We start from the raw sequence: 19,445 nt of genomic DNA, 5'->3' as shown, positions 1-19,445 counted from the left end.
GGGGCACCAAGATATTTGGGGCCAATGCGGTGTCTTGTGTAATGTTTCTTTGAGCAGGGGCATTCTAGCCTCCATCTAGTCGTTTTCAGTTTATTTCTAAATGTTTTTCAGTTGCAACTAATTAAAAGAAGTGATTGGGATGAAGCAATGTGGCTGTGAAAGGAATGAATGCTACGATAGTTACGGTTTACTGCCCTTTAGGTAACTGAAGGACGGTTTCACATACCTCCTTCCCCTTGTTTTAGTACATGCATGGATAGGCTGGGGTAACTAGTAAAGGATTATGCATTGGAAGAGTGAATTTACAGATGACTACCATACTACTCCTATATGTGAACAATGTGCTCTTGGCTTGGAACATGGATTGGAACACGATAATTGGCATAGTGGATCGTTGAATGTAGACAAAATAGACATGCTCGTAAATACTCTCAAGGACAGGCAGCAAGGTAAAGCTTTTGTCACGTTCAAATATTTTTGGATTGAAAATTCACTACCAATTATAATGCGATGAGAAAAGAACGGTACATGCAATATTATGCCATTGAGAACACATGTATATCAATAGACATATGGTGTTTGACATTGAAGGAAACCCTAGCAATCATTAGAATCTGTGGTGAGGCAAATTTGCAGCCTGGTAAGCAATCTTTTAGGAATGTGGTGTGGCTTTGAATGTCATGAATTTCAGACCTGATGCACTACTTTAGGATGGTTTTCTCTGTCTGCTTTTTTAGAAAAGGTCTACCAATATATTGGATTGTATTGGCATGATGTCACATGTCCAATAATTTTGGATGAAAAGCCTATAAAACATATTAGAATGCTCATAGTTGAAGAGTTTGCTTCATAGTCTGAACCAAAGTGTCATATTTTGTATGCCACTAAAATCCTTGCCGAGTTGACGTTGAAAAGGACCTACACTATGATCTCATGCAGAAAAGCTAGCCATTCCTTTGACTACTATAGTATTGTGCAGCTGCTTAACTGACCATTCTTATATTATGTGCTTGGACAAGGAGCATTACTGGCTACTGTTCCTCATAAGTGTTGTACTGATTGGTTTAGCAAAGAATTTTTATAACTGATTGATGGTGCATGTGCTTTCTGTTTAACTTAAGATAAGCACAATGGTCGTGAATATCTTGTATAAGCAATAGTACTACCTTGAAGGAAATTAGTATTTTCATTGTTTGCTTTTGACAGGGGTTTTCCAAAGTGCTGTTAGCAAAGGTGTTCGAAATGTAAGCTTTGGTGATCTTTCTGGGAACCTAGGTAGAACAATGTAAGGGTTCCTTTGACGGAAAAAAATTCATTTTGAAATATAATGTTTTTGCAATGATTATGCAGTTTTGTTGTGGAAATGTTTCCCAAAATATGAATGGACAAAAGAAATAAGATTCTCAGTTTTAGGATTTGTGGATGTGAATGCAGGTAAGTCATCCCCCAATTTTTTGGATATCATTATTTTGGATGGGGCCAAGAAATAAAACATGAAGCCTCTAAATGATTTTAATAGTACTTGTGATTTTTTGGATGTAGGTATCAATTCAAGTTTAGGATACCATCATACTTTTCACTTGTTGTCCGCAGGTATTTTTTGTGATTGTTTCCTTGTTTTGGGTGGTTGTTGGGAAAAAGATATGAATTTATGCTAATATCCTTCAATGTATTTTTATGAGCCATGGTTTAATCGTGAAAAATGAGTATCATTTGCAGGAATCTCTCTCTCTCTCTCTCTCTCTCTCTCTCCTCCCCCCCCCCCCAAAAACAAAAACAAAAACAAAAACAAATTAAATGAAATAAAAATCCCTCTTCTACACACACACACACACATTTTTTGGGTGAAATTCAGACTTTCTTATATTACAGGAAACAGTCCCAAGGAAGAGGATGTGTAATTACATCATTAGAAAATCTCATTGTAAGACAAAAAAGAATATCCCTGTGCATGTAGGCAGTCAAAGAAATACTGTCGTAAAACTGCCCGAAAGAAGAGATATTTAACCAGAGTTGGATCACCAAAAACTCTATTGTTAGGGTCCTTCCATAGAGTGCTTTGGAGACGAAAAAATAGCAGCAAGGTCTTGCAGTCACACATGCTCCTGCTGCCCATGATCACCTTCATGAGGCAGCAAACTTGGCTCAGGAGTCAGGATACGTGGGCATTTATTGTGACCTGCAACTACAATCCAGAGCTGCATGCTTTAGTTTTATCTCTTTCAGAATCTACGTCAGGCTGGTATTTTGACAGCGGTGCTTCTAAGCACATTACCTACTGCAAATCTCTATTTCAGTTCCTGAGTGATGCTCCACTCGGGGGCATTGTCTCTTGTGCCAACAGTGTAGCTTATCTCATGAAAGGGATTGGTGAATTGCTGATCACAGCAGTGTCAGGTAATTCAATAATACTTGTGGAAGTTTTGTATGTTCCAAGTATTAAGAAGAATCTGATTTGTATTTCAGCCATCTCCACAAATGGTTTCAGAGTTCTTTTTTATGGTCATTGCCGTACCGTATATGATAACCGGTGTGATAACTGTATTGTACTCACTGGGACACTTGAAAGTGGGCTGTATCATCGTGATATCTTTGAAAAGCAGGCTGCTATTTAAGCTAATGCCATTACTGAATCTATGATTTTCGATACTCACTTATGGCATGAGAGATTGGGACATCTAAACTTTAACAGGTTGGTGATGATCCATTCAAAGGACATCGTGGTAGATAGGTGTGAGTGTGGAAGGTTCTCCTCAGTCAGTCACGCACACAGTCATGGAGAGATCAGTGGAGTGATTTGTGGATCTATGATGCTCTCTCTTGAGCTCACATACAATGTATCACTGGCCTATATATTGGTACTTCATCTCATGAATAGATTACACTTTCTCCTTCATTGTTGATCTCATCATGTCTTCCTTTGAGTTACTTCATTTGTTATCAGAGCCATATGATCCACCATGAGCCTAGTTAGATGCCACGTGTCATCATCTCCTTCATCTTCTTCAAACTCACCTTCATCTTCTTCTCTCTTATGCCATTTTTCTTTAACCTTAGTTCTCCTCATCCAAAGCTTCGTTTGCTCCATCCTTTCAGCTGGAGATACTTCATATTAGGGCGAATCCACACCACGAAGGGCTCGGCCTAATTCGACGTATTTTGCCTGATATTGTCTCTGCAAAAGTCGCCGAAATTTCGCCACTTTGTCTTAGTTCTCTCTGATGGAAGTCTATCTTGCAAAACCCTTCTAGGATCAGCTGGACAACATCACAAGGAGCCTCCCTGTCAGTTTTGGTGAGCCATGCTGGAGTATTCGAAGAGATCTGGCTGTTTTTTGTCTCGGCCTTCTATTGCTTCAATCTGAGGACCTGTGCAAGAATTTTGCCTCTGCTTGTAGCTGCTGATAGGCGACCCCTAGAACTTATTTCTGCTGCAAAAGCCCTCTGAGATCTTGCTCCATCAGGTCGACCTACCCATGCGTGCAATTATAAAACATGTATGTGCTGTTTGTCTAAAAGAAGGGACCCTTGGTGCATCCAGGAAGTTGCACCTAGTACATAGTGATGTATGCGGGTCGATGCGGACAACATCACTCCACATGGGCTGAGTTTACTCCCCTACCTGATTCTTCTCTCTTCTTTACATCTGGAGCCTACCTCCACACCATGAATTATAAGATTCAGTGATTCAAATGCGATAAAGTTGATGATTACGCATCTATTAGAAATCATTTGCAATATTAGATATGGGCAGGTTGCACAACTATTTGGGCATATACGTGTATGTGCACACTTTTTTTTGTGGGGGGTGAAATCTTTGATTGCTTTATATTAGAATATAGCTAGCTTTAAAAAAACTGGTAAGCGGAAATAGTACATCAAGCAAAGATGTCCATGTAAGACAAATATACATCCTGATCTATGCAATGAGTTTGCAACAATCGAAGAGTGATTGTTGCAAGGAACGATTGTGACACACACACACACATACACACACTTTTTTTTAAGTGAAATTTTTTATTTATGCATGGGAAACCTCAAAAAGAGGTGAAAACCCACCAATACGAACAAAGATAAAATTCACACACACACACACACATTTTTTAGTGAAATCTTTAATTTTTCTGTGTGGGAAGCCTCAAAAAGAGGTGAAAACCCACCAATAAGTACAAAGAGAAAATTTACAAGTAAGACCTCAGAGAGAAAAACTCATGAGGCAACCAAGTAAAAAATTTACATATCAGTTGGAGGAGAATCCAACAAAACATCATCCATTTTCAAACTTGTAAAAACTGATGCAAGGGAGTGGTAGTGCCATCAACAAAACAGAGTTGTTTTTTGCCCTTGTGGTTCTTCTTAAGATAAGCGAGTAGCCGAAACTTCTGAACCACATGATAAAAAACCTGCTGTAACCAAGGATGAAAAGACTCCAAAGAAAAAGGAACATCAGGATCCGAAACTGAGAGGCTCTGTAAAGGGTCGGCATATCAACTAGCTTCTGAGAGGAAGGAATATGAAAGTGAATAACAATATGTGTATCCGGAATAACAGTATCTGGAGCTGAAGGAGATTGTAGATTTTCTTCCACTTCTTGCATAACAGCAGAATTTTGCAGCAGTGAAGAAGAATCTGACATAAGAACTTCAGATGTTGAAGTAGTAGCAAAAACCGGATCACAAGGAACCTGGCAATCTGACACTGTAGGGAGTGGATCCGGAACTGATAAAACAGCAAAAGGGTTTGAATCTTGAACCAACTTAGCCTCCTGAACTTGGCCAAAACTTCTGAACCATAGGATCAAAAACCTGCTGTAACCAAGGATGAAAAGACTCCAAAGAAAAAGGAACATTAGGATCCGAAACTAAGAGGCTCTGTAAAGGGGCCGGCATATCAACTAGCTTCTCAGGGGAAGGAATATGAAACTGAATAACAATATCTGCATCCGGAATAATAGTATCTGGAGCTGAACGAGATTGTAGATTTTCTTCCACTTCTTGCATAACAGCAGAATTTTGCAGCAGTGAAGAAGAATTTGACAGAAGAACTTCAGACGTCAAAGCTGTAGCAAAAACCAAATCACAAGGAACTTGACAATCTGACACTGTAGGGAGTGAATCCGAAACTTAGCCTCTTGAGCTTTCCTCCAGACTTTAGCAGGTTTGAAGAAATGCTAGACTTCCTGTGTACTGGAAGAAGAAATAGGAACCACAGGAACCGGTACAGCAGGAGCAGAAGTCTGCAGAGCAGAAGCTGAAGAAGAAGAAGAAGGGCATGCTCTGGCAAAATGGCCAAGTTGGTGACATTTATAGAAGGCATTGGGAAAGGAAGAAAAACGAAGAGGAATTCGGAGAGGATGTGAAAATCCAAAATCCAGTTCCAGACATGAAGGTATGAGCTGCTCCATATCCCAAAGAACACATATCCGAATATCTCTGCTTGCGACCAGAAAACCCTGCTTCAGAATAAAAACATGGCCAAGCAGAGCTGCAAGAGAAGAGACATGCCGAAGAAGCGGAATCAGTAAGTCTTTGAGAGTAGCCCAAACGGGACAGAAGTGGAGGAGGGAGCTGGCTGGATCAAAAAGGGGATCCCAAGGCATAACAACAGCAAAGTGACCTGCTCCGTGAACTCCTTCCAAAGTGAGCAAGTGGAAAACAGTGTCCATAGAGGCACAATGTGCAATATAAAAGCCCTTGCCCATGAACACAAAGGAAGTAATCTGTCCAGCACCCATGGCAGCTGAAGACCAAGCTTGCAAAGAAGCCAACACATAACTCTTCCCATAAAATAAAGGCAAACACCAAGTTGTTGTTCCTGGCGAATGCTCTGAAGAAAAGGTTCAGGGGAAAGAGTTTTGCGTAAGGAAAATCCAGCAGCAAAAGATGAAGTAATCGAGCTAGCACACAGTTGACGAAACAGATCTTGTTGAAGCGAATGTTGGGGTTTTTGGAATGTCCTTTGATCCACATGATGCATCGGCTAAATACAGAATCAAATTTGGCAGCCTTCACCCCTTCCAAAGGGGACGGAGAAAGAGAATCCATTTTCTTCTTCCGAGCATACTGAAGGATAGGAGAAGGAGAGCTGGAAAGAGAAGGAGAAGAAAAGGAAAGCACAGGGAACGGAGAGGAGACATGAGCAGCCGGAGTAGAGGCAAAAGGGACTGAAGAAAGAGGCTGAATAATGGAAGGAATATCCGAAAAAGAGGCAGAAAGCAGGTCGGAATGAAGAGGCTGTACAAAAGGGAGCTTTAGGGCAGCAGAAGGCTGCAAATCTGTAACGGACAGCAAAGGACTGAAAGCAAGGGGCGATGGGAACAGTACGGAAGCAGGCGGTTGATGTACGGCAGGGTACGGAAGTGGGACGGGGGAGAAACCAGGCTGTGTAGACGAGGGGACAGGTACGGCAGGGTACGGAGACTGTACGGGGAAGAAATCAGGCTGTACAGACGCTGAAATCTGTACGGCTGAGGGCGGATTATTTACAGACAAGGGTACGGGGATGTACGGACGAGGCAAAGGTGAAGACAGAGTTGAGGCAAGGGGCTGCGAACAGGGTATGGATGCTGAAAACGGTTGTATGGGCGAGGGGGAGGGTGGAGAGCTCTCCATCGCTGCTCTTGTACACACACACACACACACACACACACACTTTTTTTTAGTAAAATCTTATATTTCTGTGTGGGAACCCCAAAAAGAGGTAAAAACCCACCAATAAGTACAAAGGAAAAATTTACAAGTAAAGCCTCGGAGCAAAAGGCACGAGGCAGCCAAGTAAAGTTACAAGATCAAATTGGAGGAGGATCAAACACAACATCCTCCAGTTTAAGATTGTTGCTTTGTAAAAAGAGATGCAGTGAAGAAATTGCACCGTCAATAAAAACCACCTGTTTTTTGCCCTTTTGATTCTTCTTAATATAAGCCGGCACCCAAAATTTTTGAATCATAGGGTCAAAAACCTGTTGTAATATGGGATGAAAAGAATCCAGTGAAAAGGGCACATCTGCATCTTGAATAAAAGAAGACACACTTTTTTTTTAAAAAGTGAAATCTTTATATTTCTGTGTGGAAAACCTCAAAAGAGGTAAAAACCCACCAATAAGTACAAGAAAAAAGTTTTTACAAGTAAAACCTCGGAGCAAAAGTCATGAGGTAGCCAAGTAAAAAGTGACATATCAAGCTGGAGGAGGATCAAACACGGCATCCTCCAGCTTCAAGTTGTTGCTTTGTAAAAACTGATGCAGTGATGAAACCACACCATCAATAAAAACAAGCTGTTTTTTGCCCTTGTGATTCTTCTTGATATAGGCTGGTACGCGAAACTTTTGAAACAGAGGGTCAAAAACCTGTTGTAACATGGGATGAAAAGATTCCAGTAAAAAAGGTACTTCTGCATCCCGGATAGAAGAAAACTCTGGCAGAGGTAGCAAAGGTAGAGAAGCTAAACCAACATCCGTATCTTCCGATGAAGAAGCTGCAGCTGATAAAGCAGGGATTAGCATTTGAGCTTCATTCAGAGGATCAATTTGAGTAAGAACAGAGGCAGCATCCTGAGAGAGAGCCTGCATATCATCCTGTAAAATGCCCTCTGCAAGAGGTACATCCATATCCTGAGTAGAAGGAAACTGATGGTGCTCAACAAGGGTGCAGTCCTGAGCTTCTTCAGCAAGAGGAAGATTTGCCTATGATTTATCAACCTTCCTCCAGTAGTGCTTCGGAGCAGTAGAGGGCTTCACCAAAGAAGCCTTAGCAGAAACCGGAGGAGAAGGGAGAGTAACCTTGACAGCTGAAGAAGGAGCAGGAGGAATGGGACTGGATGTAGAAGGGCAAGCACGTGCAAAATGACCAACATGCAGTGGGAAAAGATGCACAATGGAGCCTGATGCGCATCGGATGGGCAAATCCCAAATCAAGATCTAGAGTCGATGGTACGGGCTGCGTCATGTCCCACAAAATGCAAAGACGAACATCACGGGAGGCTTGCAAGAATTCCTGTCTCGGAACATGAAGAGGCCTTCCCAAAAAAGCTGCAAGAGTTGGAAGATGCTGAAGAAGAGGCACAGGCAGTGCTTTGAGAGTAATCCAAACCGGACAATGAGTCAAAAAGGTTGCAGAAGGATCGAAAAGTGGATCCCAGGGCATGACATAGGCGAAGAAACCAGCCCCAGGAACACCAGCATGACTGACAAGGCGCTCTACCACCTCAGTCGAAGAGCAGTGGGCATAGTAAAATCCTTTGCCCAGAAAGACAAAGGAAGAAATACAATCCAGACCCACTGCAACATCAGCCCAATGATGAAGCTGAGCCGAAGATAAAACCCTGCCCATGAAATAGAGGCAGACTCCAAATTGCTGAGCCTGTCGAAGACCAGAGACCAAAAGGCCAGAATCCAAGGAACAAACAAGCGGGGAATTCGATGAAGGAACTTTTGTGACAGAGGTAGAGCACAATTGGCGAAGAAGATCCAGCTGGAGGGAAGAAGGAGGGCCATCGGAAATATCCAGCTTTGCCGATTTGATCAAAGGTGAGGTAGACAAACCACCATGCTTCCGCCAAAGAAAAACACGAGTAGGAGAAGCAGAGGCAAAAGGAGGCGCTGAGGCAGAGAAGACAAAAGAGGAGGAAAGGGGCTGCACAGTTGACCGTACAGGCTGTACGGTCGACCGTACAGCATGTACGGATGGCCGTACAGTAGGCACGGAAGGCCGTACGGGGAGCTGCAGGGAGCACGAAAACTGTACGAGAGGCAGTAGGCTGCACAGAAACAGTACGGAAGGTCATACAACTGACGGCAGCTGTACGGAAGGCAAGGTAAATGGTGAAGGTGGCTATATGGACAGAAACGGGGAGGAAGACGAGGCTGGTGAGGCTGAGGAGGAGGGCTCCATCGCTCTTTCTCACAACACAGACCACACACCTCTCTCTTAAAAGAACACACACACACACACACACACACTCTTTTTATTTTTTATTAGTGAGATCTTATATTTCTCTGTGAGAAACCCCAGAATAGGTGTAAACCATGAAGTACAAAAGTAAAAAAATTACAAGTATGCCCGTGGGAAAAGCCAGGAGGCTAAGTGAAAGCTAGAAGAGTAAAAAAGTTTACAAGTCACTAGGAGGGGCATCAAGTAGAATATCCTCCACAGTGAGATTGTTTGCATGCAAAAACTGTTGTAAAGGAACCACATCACCATCAATAAAATGAAAGTGTTTTTTACCCTTGTGATTCTTCTTGAGATAAGCAAGCACCTGAAATTTTTGAATCACAGGGTCAAAAACTTGTCGCGATCAAGGATGGAAAGTGTCCAGGGAAAATGGAGAGGCAGGTGCCAAATCCGGTCAAAAACTTGTCGCGATCAAGGATGGAATGTGTCCAAGGAAAATGGAGAGGCATCTGTATTCAGTCCAATGGAAGCATTCATTGTATCAACCCCAGTCTGAGTATCTTTGTCTTGTAAATCCCATCTGTTGCTACTACACGATCATGAACTATATCCAAAGAAGAGAGATCCACTTGCAATTCAATAGACTGCGTCTCATCAACCGGTAAGGCCCGCTGAGAGTCAATTCCAGCCAAAGAGGATTGTTGAGCGAAGAGGACTCTTGAGAATCGGAAGCATTAACACCATAAGATTGCCGTGTTTCAAGCATAAGTGTATCCGGCATTGACAGAGCCTGGAACGGATTTGACAAAGGAACCGAAAGAGACGGTGAGATGATCTCTTTTCTTGGGGGGTGTACCCGTCTTCATTCTTTTCTTGTTGTGTTCAACTCTTGCATCTTGTCTAAATGAAGAGTAGTAGCATGAGGAACAGCATGAGCAGATTGACATGATTGTGAAGGGCAGCTCTGAGCAAAATGACCAATTTGTCTACACTTGTAGCACGCATTTGGGAAGGAAGAGAAAGATAAGGGAATGCGAAGAGTATACTCCAAACCATAATCATTATCAAACATGAAGGTATGGGTTGCTCCATTTTCCACAAAATGCAAATTCGGATATCTCTGCTGAAGACCAAAAAATCCCGCTTCGGAAGATGCAATACTCTCCCCAAAAGAGCTGCAAGAGAGGATATGTGCAGGAGGAGAGGTACTGGCAAGGCTTTTAGGGTGACCCATACAGGACAATAATGCATGAGATTCTGGGCCGGGTCGAAAAGAGGGTCCCAAGGCATGACATAAGCAAAATACCCACCTCCGTGTGGACTCCTGCCATATTAACTAGCTGATAAACTGTCTCCACATCGACACAATCAGCATAATAAAAACCCTTGCCAAGAAAAACAAAGGAGTTGATTTTATTTGCTCCAACGGCTGCTGTCAACCATGCACGTAGCATAGGTGCTGTCATAACTCGTCCCATAAAATAAAGGCAAATACCGAGTTGTTGGCCCTAAGAAAGACTCTGGAGAAAGGATTCAGAGGAAAGAACTCGACACATAGATGAACCTGAGACTTGGTTCTGAATGACATACTCCTTGCATAAACAACGGAGGAGATCCAATTCATAGACGTAGAAGGAAAACTGGTAGAAGTAAATTGCAGAGTCTTCTCATGCTGAGCAAATGCCACTTTAGAGTCCGAGAACATTGTTGTGAAGCAGATTGTACCGCAGCAGGGGAATGAACAGGGCCTTTGAAGCAGGAGCAGAAATTTCAATCGGGTTGGAGGCTAGAGATGAAAAATCAGAAGCAACAGTGACGGTACTAAGCGTGATGACTGAGTGGGTTGGAGACAGAGGACTAGAAGCTAAACGAGGCGATGAAGGCCAGGCTGAAACACAGAAGCAACGACAGGCTGAGACGTATCACGCTTGGTTGGAGATGGACCAGACGAAAACTTGGCTAGAGAAGAAGGATCACACAGATTAGGAAACGAAGGCGCATTGGTCTCTTGCGCCATCTTGAAACTCTACACACACACTTTTTTTTGGGGTGAAAAGAGTTATTTTTTAATTATAGAGTCACAATCCCAAAGCAGGATGCGCTCAAGTACACACACACACACACATTTTTTTAGTGAACGATTTGATTGATTATATTACAAGAATAGTCACCTCAGAAAAGAGGCACTAGAAAATACATCAACTGAAGATCTCAGTATAAGCCAAATATATACATCACACTTTTTGGTAAAATCTTTGATTGATTATATTATATGAGTAGCAACCTCAAAATAAGGTGCTACAGTTACATCAACTGAAAATTTCAGTATATGCCAAAAAGACCTCATGATGTATATACATCACACACACACACACACACACACTCTTTTTTTTGTGAAATCTTTGATTGATTATATTATATGAGTAGCAACCTCAAAATAAGGTGCTACAATTACATCAACTGAAAATTTCAGTATATGCCAAAAAGACCTCATGATCTATGCAGCGGGTCTGCAAGCAATCAAAGAAAGATTGCTGCAGAGAACGCCTAAAAAAGCCAAACAGAGAGAAAGTAGGATCACCAAAGACTTTACAATTCCTATATGTCCATAAAGTCCATAGTGCCCAGTAGTGAACCCAAACGAAGAAAAGATGAAACTCTGGTCTGGATGGATGAAACCTAAATAGCCAGAATAACTTCCCAAATGAAACAGATGGGAATCTCGCTCGCAGGTGCTGTTGAAGCAGATCAAAAAACTCACGAGAGCACAGACAATGTCAAAACAAGTGAGACACAGTCTTCGAAGAAGCAGATGCACACACACACACACTTTTTTTTTAGTAGAAACTTTTGATTGATTATATTACAAGAGTAGCGACCTCAAAACGAAGTAGCTGAAATTACATCAGTTGAAAATTTCAGTGTATGCTAGATATACATCATGATCTATGGAGCGCGTCTGCAAGCAATCAAAGAAGGATTGCTGCAGAGAACGCTTAAAAAAGCCAAACAAGGAAAATATAGGATCACCAAAGACTTTACAGTTCCTATCTGTCCATAAAGTCCAGAGTGCCCAATAGCAAACCCAAACAAAGAAAAGATGACACTCCGGTCTGGATGGATGAAAACCAAAGAGCCGGAAAGACGTCCCAAAAGGAACAGTAGGGAATCTCGCTCGCAAGCGCTGCCGCCGAGGATCAATGAACTCACAAGAACATGGATAAAACCAAAATAAATGAGGCACAATCTCCTGAGAACTCAAGCATCTTTGGCAACGAGCAAGAGCAATGTGTCTACAAGACAATATCTGTCCAGATGGAAAAATGCCCATAAGCACTTGCTAGAAGAAAACCTAATGCTGAAGAGGAGTTTTGTAGGCCCAAAGCTGTTGTAATCTCTTTCTCCACCACTTGGCTGGGTGATGTATTCGCCAAATAGAATTGCCTTTCTCTGAAACCCAAGGTTGAGGCAAAAGGATTTTGTACAATGGCACTGTAATCTGAGATAGCCTCAAAGGACGAGAAGATGATTCTGGGGAAGTCAAAGTCCAATCCTCCAACCTATCCTGAAGTTCCAAAGGAGGAATCCGAACAAAAAGCATAAGCATATAAGCAATTTGTTGCCACAAAGCACAATAATGAGAGCCCAAGCCATACCGTGTAGCTGCCAGAGAAAAAGGTAGGACAGAGCCATCATCATGAATAATATCAGCAACAACAGTGATGCCCTTAAAAGGAACAAAGTAGGAACGACGAGCTTCCTGTAAAGCTAGTGGAGACTGAAAAACTGTCGAACAATGAATGCTTTCAGCTCGCAAAGAATTACCCAGCCAAGACTGTCGACCATGCCATTCCAGATGAGAGAGGAGGTGCTTCCAATCAAGAAGCAAACTAGAGACCAAAGGGCAGCCAGGCAAAGTGCTATCGATGCGACCAAATAAGAAATCCCTGTAATTGATTTGCTAGTGACTAAAGGCAAAAATACTGATATGTGTGACTAGAGATCTAATCATAAGAGCCCGAGGCTGATCACCTTTTTTCTTGCAGAAATTGCAGCAACATTTCTGAAAGCATCCTGAGACTTTTTCTGCCATGTTTGGAACGCCAAAGGATTTCCATAATGGTAGACATGAAAGAAGCAAGATCTGCCTTGGTGAACAGGATCAAAGGCAAATAGAATTGAATATATGCCACAAGGATGGACTGCACTATCCGAAGTGGAACATGCAAAGGCCAGGTTGCCAATTTCCAATACTCTAGCTTTTTTTGAAGCCACCCAATCAGTTTGTTGACAACTAGTGAGACCCCACCCCAAAGTGTAACCAAGATGACGAACAATCTGAGTGGGAGGAATGATTTCCCCTGGCCTCAAAAGACTATGCCAGTCTTTAGAATGCAATGGGAGCAGCTTGGACTTTTGAAAATTCACACGAAGACCAGTTGCCAAACCATAAACAGAGAGAGCCTGCATCAAAGCAAAAAGATCATTCTGCGTATTCTTCAGGGTAAAGAAAGAATCATCAGCATAGGCTTGAGCAACCATGCTGCGATTTGCATCCAATTCCAAACCATGAAGGGAGCCTGTAGCCACGAGATGATCAATATATTGCAGCATAGGATGACTAAGGGGTCATCCCTGACGGACCGAACAACGAAGAGTCCACTCATCAGAGAGATCTCCAGAAAGAATGCAAGCTGCATTGCTGTCCCTGTAAAGCCATTAAATAATCTGCTGCATTTTTGTTTCAAACCCCAAAGCTCGCATTGTTTGCGAGTCCCTTTGAATTGTAGCAAAAGCTTTTGCAATATCCACCTGTAAGAGCAGAACATCGTGTTGCGTGTATTTGGCATATTCAATCCCGATGAAGCATTGGCAATATTATCTGTGATATGTCTACGGGGAACGAAGCCATATTGCGAAGGATGCAGCCCATCATGCAAATAGCCTTTAATACGATCAACAACCATTTTGGCTATGATCTTATAAATGACTGGCATGAGCCATATTGGTCTCCAATCAGTGAGTGAATCACATAGCTACTTTTTTGGAAGGAGCTTGACAAGTCCTTTTTTCAGTGACATAGGCATTTGCTGATTTTCCTAGGCTGAATTAACCATTTGCAGCAAAGTAGGTTTGAGGATATCCCAGAAGGCAAGGAAAAATTCCACAGTGAGACCATCCCATCCTGGAGATTCCCGTGCGTCACAGGATTTAACAACATCTGACAATTCTCTTTCAGTGAAAGGAATTTCCAATTCCAAAGCCTGAGCATCAGAGAGGATGGGATGGACATGCTGCAAAAGAAGCTAGGGGGGGGACACAACATGAGGAGAAAGAATATCCACATGCCCAAAATGAGATGAAAAGTGCTGAACACAAAAAGCAGCAAGCTCTGATCGAGATGAGGACCAAGAACCATGAGGCATCCGGATCCGACAAATATTGCCAGCCTTTCTTTTGTAATGCAAACTTCTATGATCATTCGATTGGAGATAGAATTTAGCCTGATATAATAGCATGCTTTCTTCTGAAGAGAAAGGCCGAAGATGAGTGAGTTCAGTCAAACTCTGGCAAGTGTATTTGGCATGCTTCACGGTCTCCCTTGTGGCCTGCATGTAGGATTTACCATAATCCCGAATAACAGCTTGCATTCTTGCAACAAAAGCGTGCCATGCATAATCCAGATCAATGTACATCTGATGAGAAAGAGGCTGAACGGCATCAGAAACCATGGCTTTAAAATCAGCATGGTCAAGGTAAGCATTATTTATCAGCAAAAGGCATCTGCAAGCCAATCTATTATCCGGAAAGTCATGCAAGAAAAGCCTTGGCCAAAGAGGAGCATGGTCAGAATATGTGAAAGCATGGTCAATCCAAAGCTGACAAGTGAAGGCATCAGAATGCTGCGGATCAACCCGATACCATCTGTCCAAGTGTGCTTGATATGAAGATTGAGCATTATGCTGAAAGGTATAGCCCGGAAGCATGGGCTGCAATTCCTTCCAAAGATTAAACAGAGTCAACTGAAGCAAATAATCAGACCATGCCTGCTTTTCTGAAGCCAACATGTGAGTGTGGCCCGAAGTATTATCTCTCGGTTGTGAGACATTATTGAAATCACCACAGATAAAAGCATAATGCCACTAGGGATATTTATGCATAGCATCCCGAATCAAAGCTTGATTCTCAAAAGATTGAGGAGCATATACTGATGCAAATTCAAATATGTCACCTTGAACAAGGCATTGTATGATCATCCATCGACCATGGTGATCATTGAAGACCACAATAGGGTGAAGATCATGCTTAACCAAAAAGGCTACCCCAGAGAAAGAGTACTCTCCAGCATAAAAAATGTCATAACCAGCAAAATGTCCAGATTTACCAGCATACATATGCTGATTATGCTCTTGTAAAGCCACTATATTAGGCTGCAAATGGCGTATATATAGCCAGACCAATTTCCATTTTCGACCATCACACAAACCCCGTACATTCAAAGTGACACATTTGAGATGATCAAGCATATTTACAGATATAGGACAGGTATGTACAACAGCAAAAATGCCTTCTATGTTTGCATTTCCCTCCGGGCCTCGGCCCTGAGAAGAAAACTCAGCCTGAGGAGAAGACAACAAGGCAACAACTTCCTCTTTTGGAAAGAGGGTATGATTGGCAGTCATCGCAGCCCAAGTCACACCAATGCCCGAGTTTTCAGCTGGTGTTTTGCCCTGAGAGGAGGCACCATTCCAAGTCCACGAGGGCAAAGGTATCCTAGGTGAGATGACTTTTCTTGGGGTTTGCCAGGCATCATTCAAATTTTTTTCCTTCACTTGAGGATGAGAGGCCGAAGGGACAGAAAGAGGAGCATCACCATTCGAAGCAACCGGTGCTTTCCCTTTGTCTTGGACAACAAAAAACCATTTTACCCCCTTAGGCTTCATTAGAGAGGAGGCTTAAGAATTCTTGTTTGGAGGCGGTGACAATTCAGCTTGCAATGGCATTTTGGGAGCACGCGAAGGGCATTGTGAAGCATAGTCACAAGAAACATTTCGTCTGTTTTGCCGTTTCGCTGTTTCGACAGGTTTTGTTTCGTTTCGTTTCGTTTCGTGTTGTCGGACGAAATGGATAGGTTTCGAATTGATACTTAATATATACCCTTATAGGTACAAAAAGATATGTTATATTTAAGTTAGAGTGAACAAAGAGAAATATAAAGTCAAGATACTAAAAGGAAATTCAAAATATTAACACCTTGGATTCTAGAAAAAACGGGGCAAAAATGTTTATTTTGATTTGGGCGAAACAAAGGTTTCGTTGAGAGCGTTTCGTCCTATTTCGAAACGTTTTGTCTGTTTTGTGTTTCGAGGTCTCGAAGAGGACGAAACGGGTTTTCATGTGACTATGTTGTGAAGCCATATGCCCGACTTCTTGCATTCAAAGCAAGCACGTGCAAAGAGACCCCATTTCAATTTATAACAGGCACTACCCATTGAAACATTATTGACTGTGACCATATAAGAGTCTTGGGTTGGATTATCTGTATCCCACAAAATGCAAAATCTATTTGAATTGCCATTAGGCCGTGGTGGGCAAGTGGTGGGCAAACCACTTTGCCAAGAGAGGCTGTGATTTTGGGCAAAAGAGAAGCCATACATTGAGGGAAATCCACAACTTCCATCCAGACAGGGCATCTGTGTCTGATCAATGCCTCGTACTCTTTGGTAGGTGACCAGGGCAACACATGAACCATGTGTTGCCCATAGAAGAGAGGAGAGTGCTCCAATAAAATTTGTCTATGCTCTTCATCTGCCATGATCACTTCAAAAAAGCCCCTTGCTACATAATGAACCTTTTTAACATAGCAACCACCCAGGGTTCTAGTCAACCAATTATCAACATCTGCAGCAGCAGGCATACGTCCTGGAAAAAAGATAATGATGGCATGCTTGGCATATACCTTGACAGGATCAAAAATATCATCCACGTCCACCACACACACACACACTCTTTTTTTTTTTTTGGTGAAATCTTTGATTGATTGTATTATATGAGTAGCAACCTCAAAACAAGGTGCTACAATTACATCAGCTGAAAATTTCAGTATATGCCAAAAAGACCTCATGATCTATGCTTTGTAAGTAATCAAAGAAAGATTGCTGCAGAGAACGCCTAAAAAAGCCAAACAGAGAGAAAGTAGGATCACCAAAGATTGCCCAGTAGCGAACCCAAACGAAGAAAAGTTGAAACTCTGGTCTGGATGGATGAAACCCAAATAGTCAGAAGAACTTCCCAAACGGAACAGATGGGAATCTCGCTCGCAGGTGCTGTTGAAGCAGATTAAAAAACTCATGAGAGCACAGACAATGCCAAAACAAGTGAGGCACAGTATCTGAAGAAGCAGAACCTCTATGGCAAAGTGTAGGAGAAATGTGTCGATGAGCTAATAGTTGTCGAGATGGAAACACTCCCAAAAGAACTCGCCAAAAGAAAACCTATTGCCGAAGCGGTACTTTATAGGCCCAAAGTTGCTGTAATCTTTTCCTCCACCACTTGGTTGGGTGATGCATTCGCCAAACACATAAATACACACACACACTTTTTTTTGTGAAACCAAGAAAATTTTATTATAAAACATTCATTTACATCAGGGCAGTGCTCAAGAAAAGAGCCAATGCCCTATCCATCAGAAGCAGTAAAAGAAAAGCTGAATACAAGAAACATCTAAATCGTCCTCATGTAAGGCATCATATAAAGACTGCCGCAATGAGGCTCGGAAGAACTCATAAGGGTGCTGAAGGGGAGAATTCAGATATGCATGATTTCGCTGCAGCCAGAGGGTCCATAAGGCCCAGTATCTGATCCATTGGAAGAAAAGAGAATACTGTGACAAAGAATCAACCTGTAGAACCTGTGTGCGGAAATCTGAGAGAGAAGAAATAGGAGATCTTGTCTAGAAGGTCTCTGGAATATGAACAAAACCACAATAAATGCGGAATACTCTCAGGAGTATGATGACATCTTGGACAAAGAGGTGAGGCAATCCTTCTTTGAGCCAATTTCACTCCCACTGGAAGAATACCAACAATGCATCTCCATAGAAAGAGTCTCTGCTTCAATGGCATTTTCAGCTTCCATATCAATTGCAGTTTTCCTTTCCACCAGGCTAATGACTTATTCAGATGCCATAGAGAATTAGCATGATGAGCAATCCAAGGAGGAGGTAATATCAATCGATAAGCTTGTATAGAAGTCAATAAATGCAAAGGCTGAGAGGATAAGCTTGGACTTGAAGACTGAAGGTGCCAATCTTGAAGCCTGTCTCTTACATTCAATGTTGGAATCGGAACCAAAGGGAGTAAGAGATCAGCAATAGCTTTCCAAATAGGTCTGTGATGCATCCCAAGATTGTATTGTCGGCATGCTACCGGAAAAGAGAGAATATGTCCTTGCGTATCTACTACGTCATCAATGAACCGGATGCCTAACTTCATAAGATTGTAAGCTCTGATTGGTTGTTGTACAGCAAGGGGAGAGGAAAACACAGCACTCCAATGAATGCTTTCCATTCTAAGTGAGGAAGCTATAGAAACAGGATGGGGAGACCATTTGATGTGAGAGAGAACTTGCTTCCAATCCTGAATCAAGGAAGTAGAAACTGGACAACCAGGGATTTTACCTTGAAATTTGCCAAGTACTACTTCCGATGGATCAACTAGCCAATGTCCATAAGCATTTGTGCGCATCTGACCACACAAAATTACCAACATGATAGACCAAGGCCTCTCTTGTTGAAAAAATGTCTTGAGCATAGTGATCTTTCTTGCCAACACATGAAATTTGATGTTTATTATATTCAAAACACCATGCATTCTTGGTGAGCAAAGCAGGTCCATTTTGAGTAACCTTAAAGCTTTTTTATGAAGCTTAGTTTTCCAGAAAATCTCCATGGCTTGAGACATAAAAGAAGAGAGATCTCGAGATGACCAATGTAATAGAGGAAGGTAGAACTGGACATAAGCTAGAACAATGGATTGGACAATTCGAAGTCGTACATGCAGGGGCCAAGTGAAGATCTTCCAATATTCTAATTTGTCCTGAATTTTGTTTAACACCCAAGATATTTGTTGCTTATTTCTGATTTTCCGGCCAATGGGATAGCCCAAATGTCTTACTATGTTTTCCGGATAAATAATCTGGCCGGGCCACAGGATAGCATGCCAGTCACAATGCTTGAGAGGCAAGAGTTTTGATTTCTGAAAATTAATTTTAAGACCAGCTGCCAACCCAAAATCTGAAAGGGTATCCATCAATAGGCGAAGCTCCAAAGGACTGTTCTTTGGCATGAAGAATGAATCATTTGCATAAGCCTGTGCAATGAAAGGCCGTGAACCAGAAATATGAAGCCCCACTAACTGTCCAGTATCAACCAGATGATCCATATAAAGAAGCAAAGGATGTGAAGCAATGGCATAGAGCAAAGCACTGAGAGGGCATCCCTGTCAAACTGATCGTTCCAGAGTCCAAGACTCAGACAAATGATTCCCTATAAAGCATT

The 19,445-nt window shown here is 42.1% G+C and overlaps 1 protein-coding gene across 5 annotated transcripts in view; it reads left to right on the top strand.

Moving 5' to 3' along the window:
* Positions 1-19,445, top strand: part of LOC147882156 (Protein kinase superfamily protein) — a 125,136-nt gene that overhangs the window by 45,992 nt on the left and 59,699 nt on the right. For all 5 annotated transcript variants that reach the window (XM_087401571.1, XM_087401572.1, XM_087401570.1 and 2 more), the window contains 2 exons: positions 1,207-1,285; positions 1,543-1,593. In XM_087401571.1, coding sequence (XP_087257697.1) covers positions 1,207-1,285; positions 1,543-1,593 — 130 coding nt within the window. The remainder of the gene's footprint in view (positions 1-1,206; positions 1,286-1,542; positions 1,594-19,445) is intronic.

The sequence above is a fragment of the Dipteris shenzhenensis genome, chromosome 30 (genome assembly GCF_047967505.1).
Source record: "Dipteris shenzhenensis isolate YYH24624 ecotype China chromosome 30, Dip_SZ_1.0, whole genome shotgun sequence".
Classification (NCBI taxonomy): Eukaryota; Viridiplantae; Streptophyta; class Polypodiopsida; order Gleicheniales; family Dipteridaceae; genus Dipteris; species Dipteris shenzhenensis.
Note: the sequence above shows the minus strand (reverse complement) of the source record. Positions and strands in the feature narration are given on the sequence as shown.